Source organism: Lynx canadensis, chromosome A1 (assembly GCF_007474595.2).
Source record: "Lynx canadensis isolate LIC74 chromosome A1, mLynCan4.pri.v2, whole genome shotgun sequence".
NCBI classification, from domain to species: domain Eukaryota; kingdom Metazoa; phylum Chordata; class Mammalia; order Carnivora; family Felidae; genus Lynx; species Lynx canadensis.
This window is the reverse complement of record NC_044303.2, coordinates 170,272,026-170,291,507: the sequence shown is the minus strand read 5'-3', so window position 1 is coordinate 170,291,507 and position 19,482 is coordinate 170,272,026. Positions and strand designations below refer to the sequence as shown.

Below are 19,482 nucleotides of genomic sequence, written 5' to 3'. Positions count from 1 at the left end.
CAACTTGAGATCATGTTTTGAAAGCCAACCAATGAAGGCTCCATTTGGTTTAGTGGAATGTTTTATATACCCAGACCCTAGGGACACATCTTGCTTGCTAGCAGTGCTATTTAGATTTGGGACCAGAAAACGAGCCCCAAGGCTAAGCCTGTGAATAAAAAAATTGGAAAGCTATATGAAACATACGAGCCAAGAACACTAGGCTCCATCAAAGCCCTTAAAATATGCCCTTTTAAATGGCACTATTCCAATTTCCCTCCTTTGCGTATTGGGAGATTCAGAAATTCACTTACAGTCCTTCAATGATATGCACATATTTGGAAAAAAATATTAAAATATTTCAAGTGTTAGCTGACGTACTTCAAAGAAGCTAGTGCCCCTGACTCATTGCTCCCACCCCAGCCCCTTGGTCCTTTTCTCCTCTGCCTCCAGATTTTGTTTGACATTTGGAAGGTTCATCTTGCTACACAGGAGCCGGCCCCAATCCCACATTTGAAGTGAATGAAACACTGACTGTATGTGCCAAAGGAACTCTGCAATCTTCAGGCATGTTGCTAGTACACACATCCTGAATTCACTTTGCATTTTTTAAAATCCTTCTTCTCACCTTACAATTAAAAAACAATCTCTACACAATATAACTAGACAGTTTTATTAAACATGTTGAGCAAAATATGCAAGGTGGTGATAGCAGTAGGGACAAAGAGGCTGTGTTCTGAGGAACTGACTACCATTGAGCCTTAGTTGCTCAAGTACAAGTGCACCCATTTGGGAAAGTATCTAAACAAGAAAGCATGGTGCTGGGGCAGCAGTGAGAAGCATCAGTTTACGTGTTTTTAGCTCTTTATAACAGAACAGTAAACTCCAAATGGTTTAAATAGTAAAGTGACATTATTTCACATAACAAGAAGGTTGGAGGGGGTTCATTCAGCTGCTCAACATCATCAGGGACCCAGGCTCTACTCATTTTTTACTTGGTCATCTAGTTGACTTTTGTCCTCAGCCTTGTTGCTATAGGCTTGCAAAATGGCTGCATCAGCTCCAGCATCAACACTGACATCAATACTGCCTTTAAACATTGCCCTCTAAAGGCAATGCTCTCTCCTTCTGAAGAGAGAGGAGGCCTCTGCCAGGAGTCCCCAGTTGGCTTCCCATGATAGTTCAATGGCCAAAATTGTGTCACATACCAATTCCTAAATTCATTATCCAGCCTGGAGAAGAAAATTATCATGACTAACTTAGAGCAAGAGCAATTCACCTCCTGAAGCTCATGAGTATCTGATTATGAATAAAATCCGGGTTTTATTAGCAAGGAAGGCAGAGGGGCAATGGCTGGTTGTTAAGCAACTATAATATCTTCCCTAAGGAGGCCACATCCTTTAGAGAGATTAGGAATGCAGCTTGAAACGGCTGTACCTTAATTTCTGGTAATAGGACCTTCCTGAAGGTTTTTGAGCAGGAAACTGACATGAACAGATGAAGATATAAGGAGCTGTTGAAAAATTGTAATTCTGAAAATTACAATTTTTATTTCACAACGTTTCCTGGAGGTAAACGTATCTTTATGTATTTATTGAACAAATATTTTCTGAGCCCCTGCTGTTCTGTGGATGCAGTGCTGAAGAAATGCTGGGGCTCTTGCCCTCAGGAGAGCTTATGATCCAGTGAGGAAGGCAAACTAAAATCTCAAGTTTGGCTCTATGAAGAAAAGAAGTAGTGTCATAACAATACTCAGTGAGGGCGTGCAGGCGGGACTGATAGAAGTTGGCCGGTCAAGGAAGATTCTTGAGAAGAGGATGCTTGAAGCAAACCAGAATAATAAGGTGCCTGCCAGGGGAAGATTTGAGAGCAACCTTGAAGCAGAAGGGACGAGTGCAAAAAGCCTCCAAGAGGAATAATCTTGGCATGTGAGACACCCATAAGACACCTAGACAACAGTTAGGAGGTGTGGCAGAAGATAAGGCTGAGTGGGGTCAGGAGAGGACTTCTTCAATGCCTCCCCGCTTCCCAAAGTTGAGATGAAGCAGGATAGGGACCAAGCCAGGCAGGGCTTCTAGGCCATGGTGAAAGTTTATATGTTATTCCAAGTAGTAACAGGAAACACAATTTTCAACAGGGAAGAAGTTTTTCCAATTTTACTTTTTGGCTTCTGTGTGAAATAAAAGAGACGTAAGGGGCAGAACCAGAAGTAGACAGAGCTGTTACAAGGCAAAGGCAGAATCCATGTACATGGAGATGGCTTGGAATTGGGTGGCGGTGGGACAAGCGGACAGGTTTTACGGGGTGTTTCCTAGACATTGTAGGGTATAGGAGTTACGGTCAAGAGCTATTTAGAAATGTTCGATAAGAGCATAGAGAAATTACTTCCTGAGGAATGTTCTGGGCCAATGCTTTAGTGTGTATGTGAATCCTCTAGGGATCTTTTTATTTTTTATTTTTTTTAATTTTATTTTATTTTTTTTTATTTTTTTATATATATGAAATTTATTGACAAATTGGTTTCCATACAACACCCAGTGCTCATCCCAAAAGGTGCCCTCCTCAATACCCATCACCCACCCTCCCCTCCCTCCCACCCCCCATCAACCCTCAGTTTGTTCTCAGTTTTTAACAGTCTCTTATGCTTTGGCTCTCTCCCACTCTAACCTCTTTTTTTTTTTTTTTTTCCTTCCCCTCCCCCATGGGTTCCTGTTAAGTTTCTCAGGATTCTAGGGATCTTTTTAAAGTGCAGATTTCGACTTAGCAGGTCTGGGGTGGGGCCTGAAATTCTGTATTCCTTTTTCTTTTTCTCTTTCTTTCTTTCTTTCTTTTACTTTTAAAATGTTTACTTTCGAGAGAGAGAGAGGCAGAGCATGAGTGGGGAAGGGCCAGAGAGAGAGGGAGACACAGAATCTGAAGCAGAATATGTTATTCTCCAGCAGGCTCGAGTCTCCCAGCTGTCAGCACAGAGCCGGACTTGGGACTCAAACTCAAGAACTTTGAGATCATGACTTGAGCAGAAGCTGGACACTTAGCTGACTGAACCACCCAAGCGCCCCCTGAGATTCTGCATTTCTAACAGAAACTTCTAACGGAAGTTTCCAGGTGATGCCACTGCTTCTAGTCTGAGAAGGACACTAGCAGCAGGATTCTAGCACAATGTGACCTTATTTCGTTGTTTTTCCTACTGCTATCTTCTACATACCATGTTCACCACACCGGTGCTAAAAACAGTGGCTACATGTTGCTATTTACATTTAATTAAACTACAATAAGACACTCAGTTTCTTAGTTGCACTACCACATTTCAAATACTCAAAAGCCTCACCGGGCTAGTGGCTGTTATATTGGACAGAGCATTTATAAAGAACTTGCCATTATTAAAGAAAGTTTTATTGGATGGCACTGCTCCAGACAGAAGAAACTATGTCTAGTTCTCTATGCTTGCTGTTACCATCTTTCCTCATTCTGGTCTTTTTATGGGGACACGCACACTGTCTCTGTTAAAATCAAATGCATCTTTTAAGAACTATCTCGAGTCTACTTCTTCTATGGAACCTTCCTAGAACTGAAATTAGGTGTGATGCTTCCTTTAAATCTGTATGTTTGGTTTTTCTCTGCCGTGTATTTCTACCGTATTTTGTCTGCCTAGTATTTCAAGTATCTCACTCTTTCCTCTGGTTGTAGAATCCCATCTTCTCTGGGTGTGTGGCAGTGGGGTGGGGCAGGTTGGCAGCCAGAGCGGGTACGTGTGTGGGGGGGTGTCTATTTCTCACCCATGTGATTCCATGTGATTCCTTTGACCCTAATTCTGCCCTCACCACAGTCATTAGCATATGAGCCAAATGACAGCAGATGACATCAATGCCAGGACATTTGCTGGAAAATTAGATAAAGGTGCTCTCTTTACAGTGGGGTCACTCAGCTGCATCTTTGCGTCAGCTGCCAGCCATTTTGCCCCCAAATGTGCAGCCCTTGCCCCAAAAGGAGAATGACTGAGAGAAAAGCAAAACCAGGAGATAAAGACAGATCCTGGGTGACATCATCTCATACTTAGCTATGGCTGTATTTGGAGTGCTCTCCATCTACTCTGGACCATCAGTTACTGGGGACAATAAATTTTGTTTTTGCTTAAGCTGGTCTACACTGAGGGGAGTCTTGTCTGTTACAACCTCTCTTCAGGCATCTGTGCTCCGCTTTGACATACAGCAGCAACATGGGCCTTGCTCACCCTCCTCCACAACCCTTCGAGCTACCCCTCAACCACTCAGTAATAAGTTCCCTAAGAACTTAATAAGTTCCCTAAGGTGTGTGAGCATAGACCTACCTAAATTAAGATTTTCTTTACCACTTTTAATATTCAAATTATTTTGACATGTTGATAATCAAATATTATGGAGCCAAAGAATCTTCATTATCTGCTGATGAAATTTTATTGATATTAGTATTTGTTTTTACAGTTTGGCACATACATATTACAAATTGATTAACCTCTTTACTAACGTCACCCAAAACAAGTCCAAATCCCCCAGTTAGCATGTATCATGTGCCTGGCTGACCATACAAACTTCCCGTATATTTATCCTTCACCTTCTCCCACCTCCTGGCTTTGAAGGGACTCCCTGAAAGCTACTACACTGGGTGCTGATTGGGGCCAGCAGGCTGGCAGACTGCCTCCAGATGTCACTCTTGCAACCCATTTTACCTTCCGGATCAGCTCACAAGGAACTTCTTAGCTTATGTGTTGTCTTACTCTCCTCATTTTTATCTTGCAACATATGGAATCTGACCAGCACCTGCCCCTCCAATTGGCTCAGAAGGCTCCAAGGTACCATGTTGTTGAGAAGGTTCCTAGACTCCACACTCAGAGGTGACCCCTGACCCAGACTTGAAACTCACTACCACCCCTCTCTGCCACTTGCTCTCTAAAACTATCTTTTCTAACTGGAATTGGGCTGAAGATAGAGTGATTCGTTCTTAAAGAAACAAAGAACAGATAGATCCTCATTGCTCCATCCTTCCCCTCAAAATGTATTCATACAGGTTGCTTACAAAATAAGACTGAAGAACCACTCTAGAGGACCATGTACATGGTAAGATTTATCTTTTATTAGAGATCTTATATTACATATTCCCAAAAAGATATAAAATCTTCCAAGAGAAAAATATCAAAACCTATTTGATTCCAAGGTAAGCAACATAATCAAAATGAAAGCAGAGACTTTCTTCCAGACAAAGGAATGTAAAAACATTTCGGCACAAGTACAACAAAGACATGGGCAGGTAATTACAACGATTCACCACACGTTTTATAGCATTTTATTTTAATCAGTATTTGAAGAAAACAAGGATGCGGAGTTCTCAAACATGGCAGGTATAAGCTCAAGTTAAAATTAAAAAAAAAAAAAAAAGCTCATAGAAAGGAAGGAACTACTTGACCAACGGAACACTGTGATAACCAATGTAATAAAACTGAAGCAAACAAATATGCCACTGAGATCACAACCGAAGTGTGTGGTTTTTAGTGGGTGCTGGAGATACTGAATTATTTAATCAGTTCTTGACCACAACCCAAAGCAAAAGCATCCTCTGTTCATATCCCTGATGATTTATTCTAAAAATAAAAAGCAGAACCTTGCTGGTTTAAAGAGAATTTCTGCTTTACCTGTGAACGGCTGGTGGTAACACACACTGAAGGCCTGCCTGATGTGGGAGAGACCCATCTTACCCAACCAGGGGTGGCAAAACCACCGTTATTGCATCAAGATTTTTTATGTCAACTGATCAGAATTTCCAGAACGATTAAGCACACCCACTTAACCACAGAACACAGTGAACTCCCAAAGAAGGTTGTACATTTAAGATGCAACGCAAACACTGATCTTGTTCCTGGGATTTGCTTCCAGCAATCCTAACATTGGCAGATGTCCACAAAAAGGAAGTGGTGTTTTTGTTTTCTTTTAGCTGTTTATCCCCCAAAGTGAGGAAGGAAACATACAGTACACGTTTATTGCATGAAATTACTCCCTTGTAATATCTTTATCAACACTAGTATTGTTTCCTTAGTTATTAAAGGCGAAAAAAATTTATGAATTTCACATAACTTAACAATAATCTTAGGAGCTGCATCTTGGTTAAAAAAAAAAAAAATCCAGATGATAATCGGACTACCCGGCGAAACAGAAATTAGGTTTTAACTTCTCTATAACGACGTTGGGATGGCAGGAGGTGAAAGGAAGTTTAAAGTCAGATAATTATTAGGTAACACAAAGAGAGTTTTTAAAAGTGTATATACTCAAAGAATCCTTTCTATCTTAAAATCAAATACGCTAAATGTTGCTAGTGTGGCTTTTATTTTAATGTCACGTTAGCAATGATCCCAAAATAAATTTTATCAAAAGTATTGTAATGGCACATGGGCTTGGAACTTCACTTTGAGGTTAGCATGTACACAAATTTGGAATTCACTGAACAAACATGTTCTTTAATAAGATAAATCATGACGAGCTACATATAAATGGGTTTCAAAACAGGGTCCCTTTTAAAGCATTCTCTCTTCCATAGGGTTACCTCCTGTGAAATGGAAACCGCGTATGGATTTTGCAGGTTACAAAATCCTTGTTTCGAGCTGCAGTCTTCTTGGCAGCAGCATATTTTAATAAACAGTATTTTTCTTGTTTTCTGACATCTCAGTACATTCAAATAGTCAAGATGTTTAGAATAACATCACCACAAATTTAATGAAACAGATCAGAATGTGGCCAGCATCGTCAGTCAGGCAAAAATGATACACTTTATGTGTCATAGAAAGTACCCACCTTCTCCCCCGCCCCCTCCACCTTCCCCCCTTCCCCTAACAGGAATATGGACACCAAAGGATTTAACAAGACTTATAAAAAAATAAGGCACATTTATTTTGATATGGTTATTTTTAAAATAGAAAACCCCTCTCAGAACATCTGTATTCAAATGAGCTGTGTAAAAAGACACCTTGTGGTACCTAAAATAGGTTATGGTACCTATGGAATTGCTTCTTCTATTTTAGTGACAATGGAATAAATTGCACCTATCCCACATTGTCAAGTAATGAAAATATGCCTCTTTGCTACTACTGAATGATTCAAAATCTGGTATTTCTGGAAATACTTACAAAGGGTGAGAAGGGAGGGGTTAAGTGGTACATTAGAAAAAGGTATGAAGATCAACTCTGTATACGTATCATAAGGGTTGATGGATTGCACTTTGCCACATATTTCAATACACGAAAGTTTTCTAATGTGTATGAATGATTGCAACCGTTTTGGCCATTAGCTATTACTCACCAGTTTTTTGTTCCATTTTGGTGAAAATGGGCATTGTTGTAAAACTAATGAAGGATCAGCAACATGAATACTTATAGCAACCTCTTCACAACCCCCAACACAGATATAATTAGTTAGCATTTAACCTGAGATACAATCTGTTGAGAGGCTGTTTTAGACATTTCTTCATTTGTTGTTGCATCAATTCATACTGATGGTGGTGGTTCATGGATGGAACTTTAAAAAAAAAAAAAAAAAACATTGGCTATAGCATGGCTTTCTTTTTTTTCTTTCTGTACTGGTAAAAAAAAATAGTAATAATCACAGAATTCATGTTCTCACAGTAGCCAGAAGCTAAAATAATGTGCTTCCTTATTGCACGTCAAACCAAGAAGTGTATAAAAGACAAAGCTTCCCAATCCAAATTTGAAAGCCAGGTTCATCTCAACTGGATTCGGAATGTGCTGATTTCCATGGGACTCAAACTGATCTCACTTATATTTCGGGCATCTGGAGGTGAATGCATCAAGGATAACGAGGAAGGTATAAGACTTGAGACCGTGAACATGTTAAAAAGCTTCTGTACCAAAATCTAGAAAGTAAACGATAAAAAAAAAAGTTGCACAGTTAGGTCTACTTTGAAGAAAGATTAGTAGCTCAACTGTATATTCAGTGGAAAACAGTATGAGAGTGAAATTGCATTTAAAGATTCCTTTTAATGATTAAAAGGGGAACGGGAAGGAGATTCAATACTCCTGTGCATGTTTGGACACACAGACCATCCCAGAAGCGAGGAGAGGGCAGTTCGTTCTCCAGTCCTCTTCTGTATTTCTTGAGAATTTATCATGTGCAGGGGGCACTTTTTCAATAAAAGAAAAAAAAAACATCTATGGGCCAGCAAGCTTTAAAAACATCTGTATCCTCTTTTACTCAACACTTAACACCTAACAGTGTGGTTCTTCCTGTTCCAAAAGAGCTGAGAGAAAGGACACAGGCCCACTACAAGGGACGTGCATCAGGTCAGTAAGTCCCATTTTCAAGGTGGGAAGACTGCTGGGAAAGTGCTACCCTCACCCCAAGCAGGTTATCCTAATGGGTATCTCCGGATGGTAAATCCCCTTAAGACTTGATGTCTTAATGTGTAAATAAAAATGCTCTCACCAAATATACTTATGTCATCAGTAATAATGTAAAGTATAAACATAATGAAAAAAAAAATCAGTGCTTTCTTCACACCAACTCCATATAGGGCATGGTAAAAGAAATGGAGAAGCTTATCTGCTTAAGTGGATTTTAACCCCCTACCATATTTTCTTTTCTTTTCAGATCCTACGCACATCCTAATTTGTAGGGTTGAAACTGAATCACTTGAGTCTGATCTGCAGACCTGCCTGTGTGCTAGGACCTGTTCAAATGTCTTCTTTGAGCACAGCCTGATCAGAGCCAGAGGCAGAACTCTGGGGGTTCATTTCCTTGCAAGGAGGCTTGATGGAACTATCAGCAACAACAGCTTTTAAAAAAAAAAACTAAAAAATGAGCAGCCAGCAAGTCAGCCTGGGGACCTGTTTGGCCTGCCCTGTACAGACCCACATGCAAATCTGGCTTAATCAGGAGATCTAGACCTGCATTTTCCCCTGGGGAAACTACTGACTGGAGCTAAGTAAGGCTGCTTCAGGGCAGTGGTTAAACTACCCGAAAGGCCACAATGTCACTGCTTTCTGATGCTTCCCTCCTGATACTCCACCCTGCTTTAGTTATTATAAAACGTGCCTTGGCCCCTCTAAGACTTCACTGAAATAGATCCTACATGAGTATGTCTGAGAGAAGAGGAAATATGGTGGGGGGGGGGTGCGCTGCAGGGAAGAAGATGCTTTACTTGTTAGCGACGGAAGGCTTAAGAATGGATTAGAGTGTCATCTCCAAACATAAACGTGTTCCAGCCACGCATGTTGATGTTGACAAGGAGAAGAGACTGAAGGTTGGGAAAGTGCTTTCTTAAGATAGAAAGACCTGAGTTAATTATAGCAGCTGAGGGGAACGAGTCAGTGAAGAGGCGAGGTACATCTCACTGTCAAGGATTTCAAAGCGCACTAACTCAACAAGCAAAAGTAACTTTTTAGCTCACCTTTCCCTGGGTGGTGGAACAAAGCAGCCCTGTGTCTCTGCTAGAGAAGCGGCAGTCAAACCCCTTCCTGTGGAGGATCAAGGCTGCCTCATCAGAATGCTTGCCGTCCACCTGCAAATGAGGAGAGGGCCAACATGCCCCAGTGACATTGAGGCAAATACTGACACCACTGTATACTCCACTGGCTTGAAGTCAGCGCCCCCAAACCACAAAAGCTTGATTTAGTGGGTAAGCTACGGAAATTCGTTTCCCTTCAGGTCCCATGTTCACTGTGCCTTTCCACCTGCTACACCCCCTCTACCTTCCCCACAAGGAGTCAAGAGACATTATGTTTTAAGTCTTCTTGTTAAGTCACCTCACGTTTTGGTTTCCTCCATAGTTCCTGAGGACTTGGGTATCCCTTTCGTCCACATGTTACTGTTTCATAAAAGTTTCTTCAAATAAAGCATTTCATTTTTATTTACTTAGTTTTAACATACACGTTGGTTGAATCATGTGTACCTGAATTTAGTCCTTATCTGGCCACTGAATGATGTATCATCCACCTCAGAACTGAAACACACTTTTTTATTGAATGCTAATTTTTGCTAATTGCATTAACATTTTTAATCTTTAATGCATTGGTTCATTATTTTTATATAAAAGACATTTAAATTGAATTAGTTATGCTTATCACTTGCTAGGCCAACCACATTTATTAGCTTGATGTATCATTTAAATTCACACTACAGAAGCTATTCTTCTTGTGCAGGCCAAGAGAAAAATACTAAATATGACAAGTCAGCTACAGGGATCAAGATACACTTTCTTGCAGTAAAATGTCTTGCATCCATTTAAGTAAGGATGCCACGAGTGCTCTGAATATTTTAAGTTATGATTTTCTTAATAAATTTTACATTTCCGAAAGGGAGAAGATGCTTGTATAATAAGCAAAATAAATTAAAAAATCCTTGGAAGAATTAAGAAGTGTTCGGCTACTCAAAGGAGTGGAGTATGTTGAGCACCGACCCCATGATGAAAATGATCCCCTTTACAAGTCTGTGGCCACAGATATGAATATGCCCATGTTCTTAATCATCCTCACTAGGGGATACAATTTTTAACTGTGCCATAGAGACATCTTTTCTGAAGAGCTGCCAGCGTTCTCACCACTGATTTGACTTTAATGTGCCTGAACAATTTAAAGCTGTCCTCACCTCAGATTCTTGGCTGGAATAACCTATTTTATGACATTTCACACTGTTATTTTGCAGTGGTACTGCTAAGATTTTGTTTGAAGGGAGACAAAAAAGTCACTTAAGGAATTCTGAGTCATCACGGGACGAACTATCATGATAATCATAGCAAGTTTAAATCATATGATAAAGATTCCTAATACAATTTCAAAAAATTTCACCCAGTTCCAAAATAGCAGGAAAACAGCACAGTCAGAAAATACTTCATTTATCATATACATAAGGTCTCCACAAGAATAACAAAGAGAATTCTCTCCTGTGCCAATTGTACAGCCTTGGAATATCACTTATCACCTAAGCATCAGTTTCCTTATCTGTAAAATGGAGCTAATACATATCTACCTTCTTCATTGACTCATGGTACATATTAAGCCACTGAAAATACTATGTATGTATGGTGGCTTAGCTTTTAAGATAGAATGTGTTGGTGCAGAAGCTGTAGAAAGTGGGTCAGAACCTGGGGTGGGAGTCAGACAGCTTGAGATCTAGGTCCTAGCTCTGCAATTTACTAGCTGCTTTTAGCAAAACCCCATTTTCTTTTACCATAAAATGGAGACGAAATGAAATTCAACTGTTTAACGGGGACTCAGCTCAGTGTCTGTAGCATAGGAAGCCCTCAGTACATTTTAGCTATTATTATTTCTATCAATACAATCAAATAATTATTGGTGATTATTTTAATAATAGCTACAAATTAAACGATAACACTCATTTAACTTCTTATTCATAAATTTTCTTTACTGACATCATAACTCTGTAGCTTAGGAATCAGAGACCGTCCAAATTATACATAAAACAATTATGCATCAAAATCATAACGAAGTCCCAATTCAGACTCACTGATTAGATGGTTTATTGATGAGACTCTTTTTTTAAAATGTTTATTTTTGAGAGGGGACAGGCAGACAGAGAAGGAGGCAGAGAAAATCCCAAGCAGGCTCCACGCTGTCAGTGCAGAGCCCAGCATGGGGCCTGAACTCATTAAACCTGAGATCATGACCTGAGCCGAAATCGAGTCGGGATGCTCAACCAACTGAGCCACCCAGGCTCCCCTGATGAGACTGTTTTAAAAGCACCTATCACTGGGGTGCCTGGGTGGCTCAGTCGGTTCAGAGTCCAACTCTTAATTTTGGCTCAGGTCACGATCCCAAAGTCGTGGAATCAAGTCCTGTTTTGGGCTCTGCACTGAGTGTAGAGCCTGCTTAATACTCTATCTCTCTTCCTGTGCCCCTCTCCCATTTGCACACTCTCTAAAATAAAAATAAAAATAAAATGAAATAAAATAAAATAATAAAATGAAATAAATGCACATATCACTATAACCTAAAGCTTTGGCCATTTTAATTCACTAGATCATCCATACAAAACCATCTGACAGCAGGTTTTGCTAAAATTCCTGTAACACATTTGCCCTTGAAATAATGAATGTGTGTGTAAGGCCTTTAGCAGACTGCAAGTGACAAAAAATAATAATAATAATAAGGAAGGGAAACACCATCTTTGGAATTTTACCATTAATTTTACAAGAGATTTAAACAATACAAAAGTAGAGATTAAAGTAATGAAAAGTAACTTTCATTGATGGGAAAAAAAGTTACACTTTCTCTCAAAACTAAAACTGCACCACTTTTGTTAAGGGCTAGCATACCAACTAAAATAGCAATCATCTTGTCCAAGTTTTTAAAAATTAAATATTCATGAAAGTATCAGTTTTCAAGCAAAAATACCTGAAGCAAAGCAGCAGTTTTTCAGTTTCAAAGTCTGTCTCATCATTTTATTTCCAAGAAAACTGTTTTTCAAAGTAGGGAAACTGTGAATTTAACTTGAATATGCATGCAAGAAAACAGATACCTTCACAAAAAAAGATACTGTATGCTCAAGGGGAGTAAACAGACTGAAAATACCTGCTTTTATATTCATTAATATATTGGGACTATCTGGATCTCAGGAAAAAAAGGGATGGGGGTTAAGTGAAGGAAATTTACAAATTTTCAAATTGTGCCAAGAGCTTCAAATTAAGTGTCTTCGTAAAACAGCTCAGACCACGGTTGAGGCTGACTCCCTTCAGGAAGGCTTGGGCGTTCTGCAGTCACTTGGAAAATCCACTGCAGAACTCACTTCAGGGGAAAAACTGACCTGTGGCTCTGGTCTAGGCAGGGCCTTTGAGGTTTCTCAGGCAACCAGGGGGAGTGGAGAGAAGATGGTCTGGCTTGCAGAACAAAGCCATTGAGGTTAGAAAAAGCTCAATCAGAGGCAAGGTTTGCTTTGGTCCCATCCAAGAACCAGTCATGTGTCTGGGAATACATCATTGAACCTCCAAGAACTGAGAAAACTTGGTGAGACTCGTGAAGCACCCCTTTGGGGATCAGGCGCAACCACAGTGACCTTAACAGTAATTGTCACTAACACTTTTTTTTTTTTTAAGTTTATTTGTTTACTTTGAAAGAGTAAGAGACCGTGCAGGTGGGGAGGGACAGAGAGAGGGAGCGAGAATCCCAACCAAGCTCTGCACTGTCAGCACAGAACCTGATGTGGGGCCTGAACCCATGAAACTATGAAATCATGACCTGAGCCACAAACCAAGAGTTGGATGCTTAACCGACTGAGCCACCCAGGCACCCCTGCAGCTAACACTTTTTGAGCACTTGTTGTGAGCTTCATGGATAAACTCATCTCATCTCACAAAAGCCTGTGGAATAGTTGAGGCGGTATACAAGTTTGTGTTACTCCATTTAAATGCACAGGAATATCCCTATCACACAAAGCATCTCCTCTTATACTCCAATAGCAATGATCACTAATTGACCCAACATTCGTCCTTCAGGAGGCTTCCCACAAATGACTGGTAGATCCTTCTAAGCATGTCCCATAATTATGGGGTAGTCACTGAAAAACAGGCAGTGTTCCTCAACATTTTAAGTACTACTGCTCCCCTTCTGTTCTCATGTAAGAGGCAGTCTAAGTTTCTGGGTGAGGATCCAGAGTCACACATGCTGGGATGTGTCTCCCAGCATATCATTTACTGGCTGTGTGACCTGGGTAAGTTACCTACCATCTTTAGGTCAGCTAGTTTCCTCTTCTGTAACAGGGGCGCAATATTGCCTACCTTCATAGAACTGTTGGGAGAGCTGAATATAGAGAAAATACTCGGCCCAACGCCTGGCACATAGACAATTTCAGGTGTGTTATTAATAACTGCTCAGCTTTTTCAAAAAATACATGAGGAATACAAGTTAAAGTGATATCAAGATTTACTTTGGGAATGAACTTCAGCCTCCAATTTATATATTAAAAAAAACCCACTGGGGTGCCTGGGAGGTGGCTCAGTCAGTTAAGCGGCCAAGTTCGGCTCAGGTCATGATCTTACCGTTCGAGCCCCACGTCAGGCTCTGTGCTGACAGCTCAGAGCCTTGAGCCTGCTTCCGATTCTGTGTCTCTCTGTCTCTGCCCCTCCCCTGCTCATGCCCTGCCTCTCCCTCTATCTCAAAATAAATACACAAGAAAAAAAAGGGCCAACATTTTAATTTCACTTTTAGTAACAATTACAACTACTCATGACTGAACTATCACCATTAAGAAACTTCTATTTGTCAAGCACTCAGTGCTTACTACATGCCAGATACTATTCTAAACGCTTCACAACCATTAACTCATTTAATCCTTAGAACATCTCTAAGGGTGGGTACCGTTATCATTGCCATGTTGCTAATGAGGCAAGTGGGAGAATAATGTGACTTGCGATAAGTCACTTGGCCAGTAATAGAGGGGATACACTCCAAAAAGGTGGTTTGATTCCAAAGTGCATTTAACAGCTTCTTTCTCTTTCTTGCCTTTGCTCTAGCTATGGATTGGTGCCCACAGCTAGCTAGGAGGGAAAAGAGGAAGACTACTTTTGATGTAATATAAGAAAAGCCTAAAACCTAAAGGGGCTCACTCTTTGATTTGAAGTTAGAAAAAGGGAGTACTGGGGTGCTTGGGTGCCTAAGTCAGTTGAGCATCTGACTTCGGCTCAGGTCATGATCTCATGGTTCAGCCCTCCATTGGGCTCACTGCTGTCAGCCTGTCAGCACAGAGCCCACTTCAGATCCTCTGTCCCTCTCTGTCCCCCCCGTCCCTCTGTCTCTCTGTCCCTCCCCTGCTCTTTCTCTCTCCAAAAAATAAATAAAAACAGTAAGAAAATATTATTAACAGAAAAAAAGGAGTATTTATTCAATGGTTCCAGTAGCATTAAAACCATGATTTATCAAAAGAGGTATCAGTTCAATAAGTAAGGATTAGAAACTGTCATTTCTATCCATCCACAGCCTGCCTACCTATCATCCATCCATTCTTCCCATTATAAACAGGATTTAAGGCCATTCTGAAAATGATACATGCACATGGCACATGGCAGTCCCTCATAAGAAAAGGATGTTCTTTGATGTTCCTTTATCAAAATGGATGAGAGCTCAAAATATAGAGCTGTGCTCTTCCTGTCTCACACCAAAAGAAACTTGATTTGCTTATTAATGATGTGAGGTTCACAGATCAGTAAACTTCTGGAAACTGTAATAAACATTATGTATGTACCTTTTTTTTTTTTTTTTTTTTTTTTTGTGGAAGAGAGAAAGCCATAACTTTGACTAAATTCTCCAAAAGAAATGTGTCCCCACCCTCCACAGAGAATGTCTAAGATAAATAGAGATTAAGGCATGCCTGAACACCTGGTGGGAAAATTTCTCCAACCTGCCCAGATTCCTCCAAAATGCCTACCAACACCCATCTTTCAGTGTATTCTGGCAACTGGAAAGGTTAGAAAATTGCACGCTGCATTTTCAGTGCTGACACAGGAAATAACCAGTAGAAATTCATTTTCCAGGGCATTCATTAAAATGTCCAATAACAGTTATCCTTTTTTGATCAACAAGATAAGATGACAGAAAGAAAGGGGAAGGTGAATGACTAACTGTTCTTAGTTATGTACAACAAAAGAAATTTTTTCCACAATTTTCACCTTTCCAGAAGTCAGGGAGATTAATAAAGTACTAATCAATTCTTGTAAGAAAGGCAAAATGAAGTAAAAACCTTAAACTGCTTCTTATAAGAAAAGGGGGCAGTGTAAACAAGAGAAAAATCTTATTCAGTAAGTGGTGCTAATGTGTAAATGACTGTTGAACTATTTGTAAGAAACAGTTGAGCACAAACCAAACTAAAATGCCATACAGAACAGAGTTAAATGTAATGTGGATATAAAGATAACTTATCTATAAATGAATTAAATAAAAATATACCTGAAAATAAAAGCAGTGGGGGAAAAAAAAAACCTGAACAACGTATCTTTCGTTGTTTGCCTAATTAAACAGCTTCATCGAGTTCCTTCTGGTCCCTAGAATGTCAGCATTCTAGGCTGAACCTATCACTCCAGCCTAAAGAACCCTGACCCCTGATCTGTCACCCTTCCTCTCCCCGGCCCCTAGTGAGAGTCTCCCAGCATCCTCTCTACCAAGACTCCCTTCTCTGTTAATCAATAGGCTTTCCTGACGGCATGGTTTTCCTGTTTGGTGCATTTCAGTGATGTTCCTGTTCCCCAGTTTTCAAGCCTTTAGAGAATCTTCTTTTTAATATCTCAAGCTTTTGACAGTACAAGAAAAGGAGGTTGATAAAGAGAAGGGAGCTGGACGATGAACCTACAGAATGAGAAGGCTAACAGTTACACTCCCAGACAACATTCCCAGACAGGAGTGTGCTGGGGTGCTCAGCATGCTGGGAGTCAGGGTTTTAATAGATGTTTGCTCCTATCTTCACAACTCCAAATATATGACACATAGTTTTTTCCAAAAGCATATATCAAGTATAAAAGCAAGATATACTTTTATAAAAACATAAATTCATCTACCAATATAGACCAATTCCTGAAAAACTGGACTTTGAGGAACAGACTTGCTGACTCTTAAATAAAAGTCAAACACTACCCTCTGAGGCCCTGTGCAGCACCCAGATTCAGCAAACCTGGATGTGGGTCCTAATTCTGATATTTACTGCTGGGTAATTTTATCTTAGGGTATATAATTTCTTATTTATTTATTCTGAGAGAGCGAGTGAGCACGCATGCACAAGAGACAGAATCCATGCTCTATGCAGAGCCTGATGTGGAGCTCAATCCCACGAACTGTGAGATCATGATCTGAGCTGAAATTAAGGGTCGGATGCTTAACTGACTGAGCCACCCAGGCACCCCTAATCTCTAATTCTTACTTTCCCCAATTTAGTAAATGGAGATAATAGCAAGGTCCAGACACATGAGGAGAGTTTTTAAAAATTAGTAATTCCTAAGTTCTCCACACCAGACCTACAGAGTCAGAATCTTAGAGATGGGGAAACCTGTAAAAATCTCTATTTGAAAATCTCCCTGGTACGATCTGTATACAATGACAATAACCACCTGGGTGGATTAGCACATCTCTAGACCCTACCTTGCCTCTCTCACCATTGCGTGAGCCCATAATCATTTTCTCACTGAGAAGTCAAGAAGACCAAGTGAGGTATAGAATTTAAGGAAACTTCAGACAGTGGCCTGGGGAATGGGCAAGTAGGGACATCCTCTATCACACTGCCAATGAGGAAGTTAGGCAGGCAAAAAGGTGTGACTCCCATCACGTCAAGGTGGTTCTCAGACCCATTTCTCATGGAAATACTGTGAGGTGGTAGGTAGGAAAATGTTTACTTAGATACTAGACCTCTGGTCTTGCTTGGAACCCAATGGCTATGCTGACATTACTTCAATGGGAAAAATGTTGTGCTATCTCTAAAGGAACAATTCATTATCGTATGCTGGGAGTTGCCAGAACACAAAAACAGGAACACAATAGAAAATGTTGAGGTCTGGCTTCTGGATTTCTTCACTGAGTCATTTTTGTCTTCTTTTAGTGTAACCATGGAATTATACTGGATACATTTTAAGCACCAAGCATTCATTGAATCAGTATCTGCATCAGGCTTCTTTCAAAGCTTATTTTCCTATTATTAGAGCTTAGGGGACAGACAGCAACTCTTTAAAGAAGTGAGTTTGAATGGACAAATCAATCCCCTAGGATTACTAGTATGATTTTATGTCTGTCTCTGTCTGTCTATCTATCTATCTATCTATCTATCTATCTATCTATCTATCTATCTATCTATCTTGAGCATGAGCTGGGGAGGGACAGAGAGGAAGGGAGAGAAAGAATCCCAACCAGGCTCCACACCGTCAGCACAGAGCCTGACATGGGACTTGAACTCATGACCCATGAGATCAAGACCTGAGCTGAAATCAACAGTTGGATGCTTAACCGACTGAGCCACCCAGGCAGCCCACGAGTAAGCTTTTAAACAACTGCTAGAAATATGTGCTAAGAATCAAAGACCAACACAGAAACTGGCAACAAATGATATGATAATGCAAAGCAGACCTAAATACTTAGTTCTGATCATGTGCCAGCATAGTAGTTATAGTTAAACATGAGCATTTCAGTGTTTATTCTTCCTGGTCAAATTGTTAAATTGCTTTCTATTTCCTCTGCTAAAACCCTACCTTGCACCTGAGCTGGCAAGTACAGTAAGCATCATCAGGATAATAATGTATGTTTACAAAACACTTCTGTTTTCAAAGGGCTTTCACAGCATTATTTTATCTGTTTCTCACAACAGACCTGAAGCAGGCATATCTCACATCGGTCTCATTTTATAAAGGGTAGCTGAGTCAGCACTCAGCCAGCAATCCAGGAAAGGTGGTGGTCCACCTGTCCACAGGTGAGAAGATCAAGGGAAGCTAGGTGGATACAGTGAGTGGAGGCCAGACCCTAGAAGGTCTGAATGCTCAAGGGTCTGAACCAAATGGGTAGCAATGGAATTTTTCATCTGGGAAGTGATGAGGTTTGTATGACAGGAAGATAGGCAATAAACAGGAAGAATGAAAGGAGCAGGTAACCATAAAAAAGAGGTGATCTGGAAAACAAGTGACAGCCCCGCATTGGAGAGGATTAAACCTTCCTCTTACTGACTGCAGTCAGCTGGAACCGCTTCCAGGAAACAATCATGGAAAGGGTCATCTGGAAACAGGCTAAGGAACAGTGGGTCACCATGTGCCCCAGAAGTCCTCAGGCTTAGGTTGCTCTACCATCCTCTACCATCCATACCTAGATGTGGTAACCTGAGGCTCAGGGGCTTTGTTACCCCCCCCCCCCATTCTATCCATTCATTCCCTTTAGCACATGAACTGACAGGTAAACTCAGGAAGGCTACCATCTCTGGTGTGTCCTTTCCGTGACTTAAAAAGTAGACCCACAAGACACTGTAGCAGAACACTAGAAAGAACACTCATTTAAGATTTGCCCAATCAGCAAATTGTTACTGAGCCCTTACTATGTGCAGGCACTCTTTTAGGCAATAAGATGCAGCAAGGAATTAAAGAAAAGGTCAGCTCACGTGGAGCTTCTATTTTCACCACATCATCTGCCTTCAGGCCTTCATACTTTCTCTTAACTCTTCCGGGACCACTCTACCCCCAGAAATCTGCACGAGTCTCTTATTCTCTAACTTCCTGCACATTTTTACTCCATTATCATCTTTTCTGCAAGGTCCTCTGCCAACCACACTCTGCAAACTTGCATCATCATCTAGAATTGCCTTTCCCTTCTCTGTTTTCCTCCTTAACATGTATTACCATCTAATACGTTATGTCTCTCTTAGTTTATCTTCTTTATTTTTCTCCTCCCACCAGAATCCACGCTCCAGAAAGGCAGGGGTTATTTTCCGTTTTGCTCATGATTGTATGCCTTTAGCTGTAACTGGCACATAGCAGGCCAGGCATGAAGTACATCCTGCA

At 40.5% G+C, this 19,482-nt stretch overlaps 1 protein-coding gene across 1 annotated transcript in view; it reads right to left on the bottom strand.

Moving 5' to 3' along the window:
- Positions 1-5,066: 5,066 nt before the first annotated feature.
- Positions 5,067-19,482, bottom strand: part of MAN2A1 (mannosidase alpha class 2A member 1) — a 167,052-nt gene continuing 152,636 nt past the window's right edge. The window contains exons 21-22 of the mRNA XM_030326180.1: positions 9,406-9,516; positions 5,067-7,872 (exon numbers count right to left, since the gene is read on the bottom strand). Coding sequence (XP_030182040.1) covers positions 7,720-7,872; positions 9,406-9,516 — 264 coding nt within the window. The 3' untranslated portion in view covers positions 5,067-7,719. The remainder of the gene's footprint in view (positions 7,873-9,405; positions 9,517-19,482) is intronic.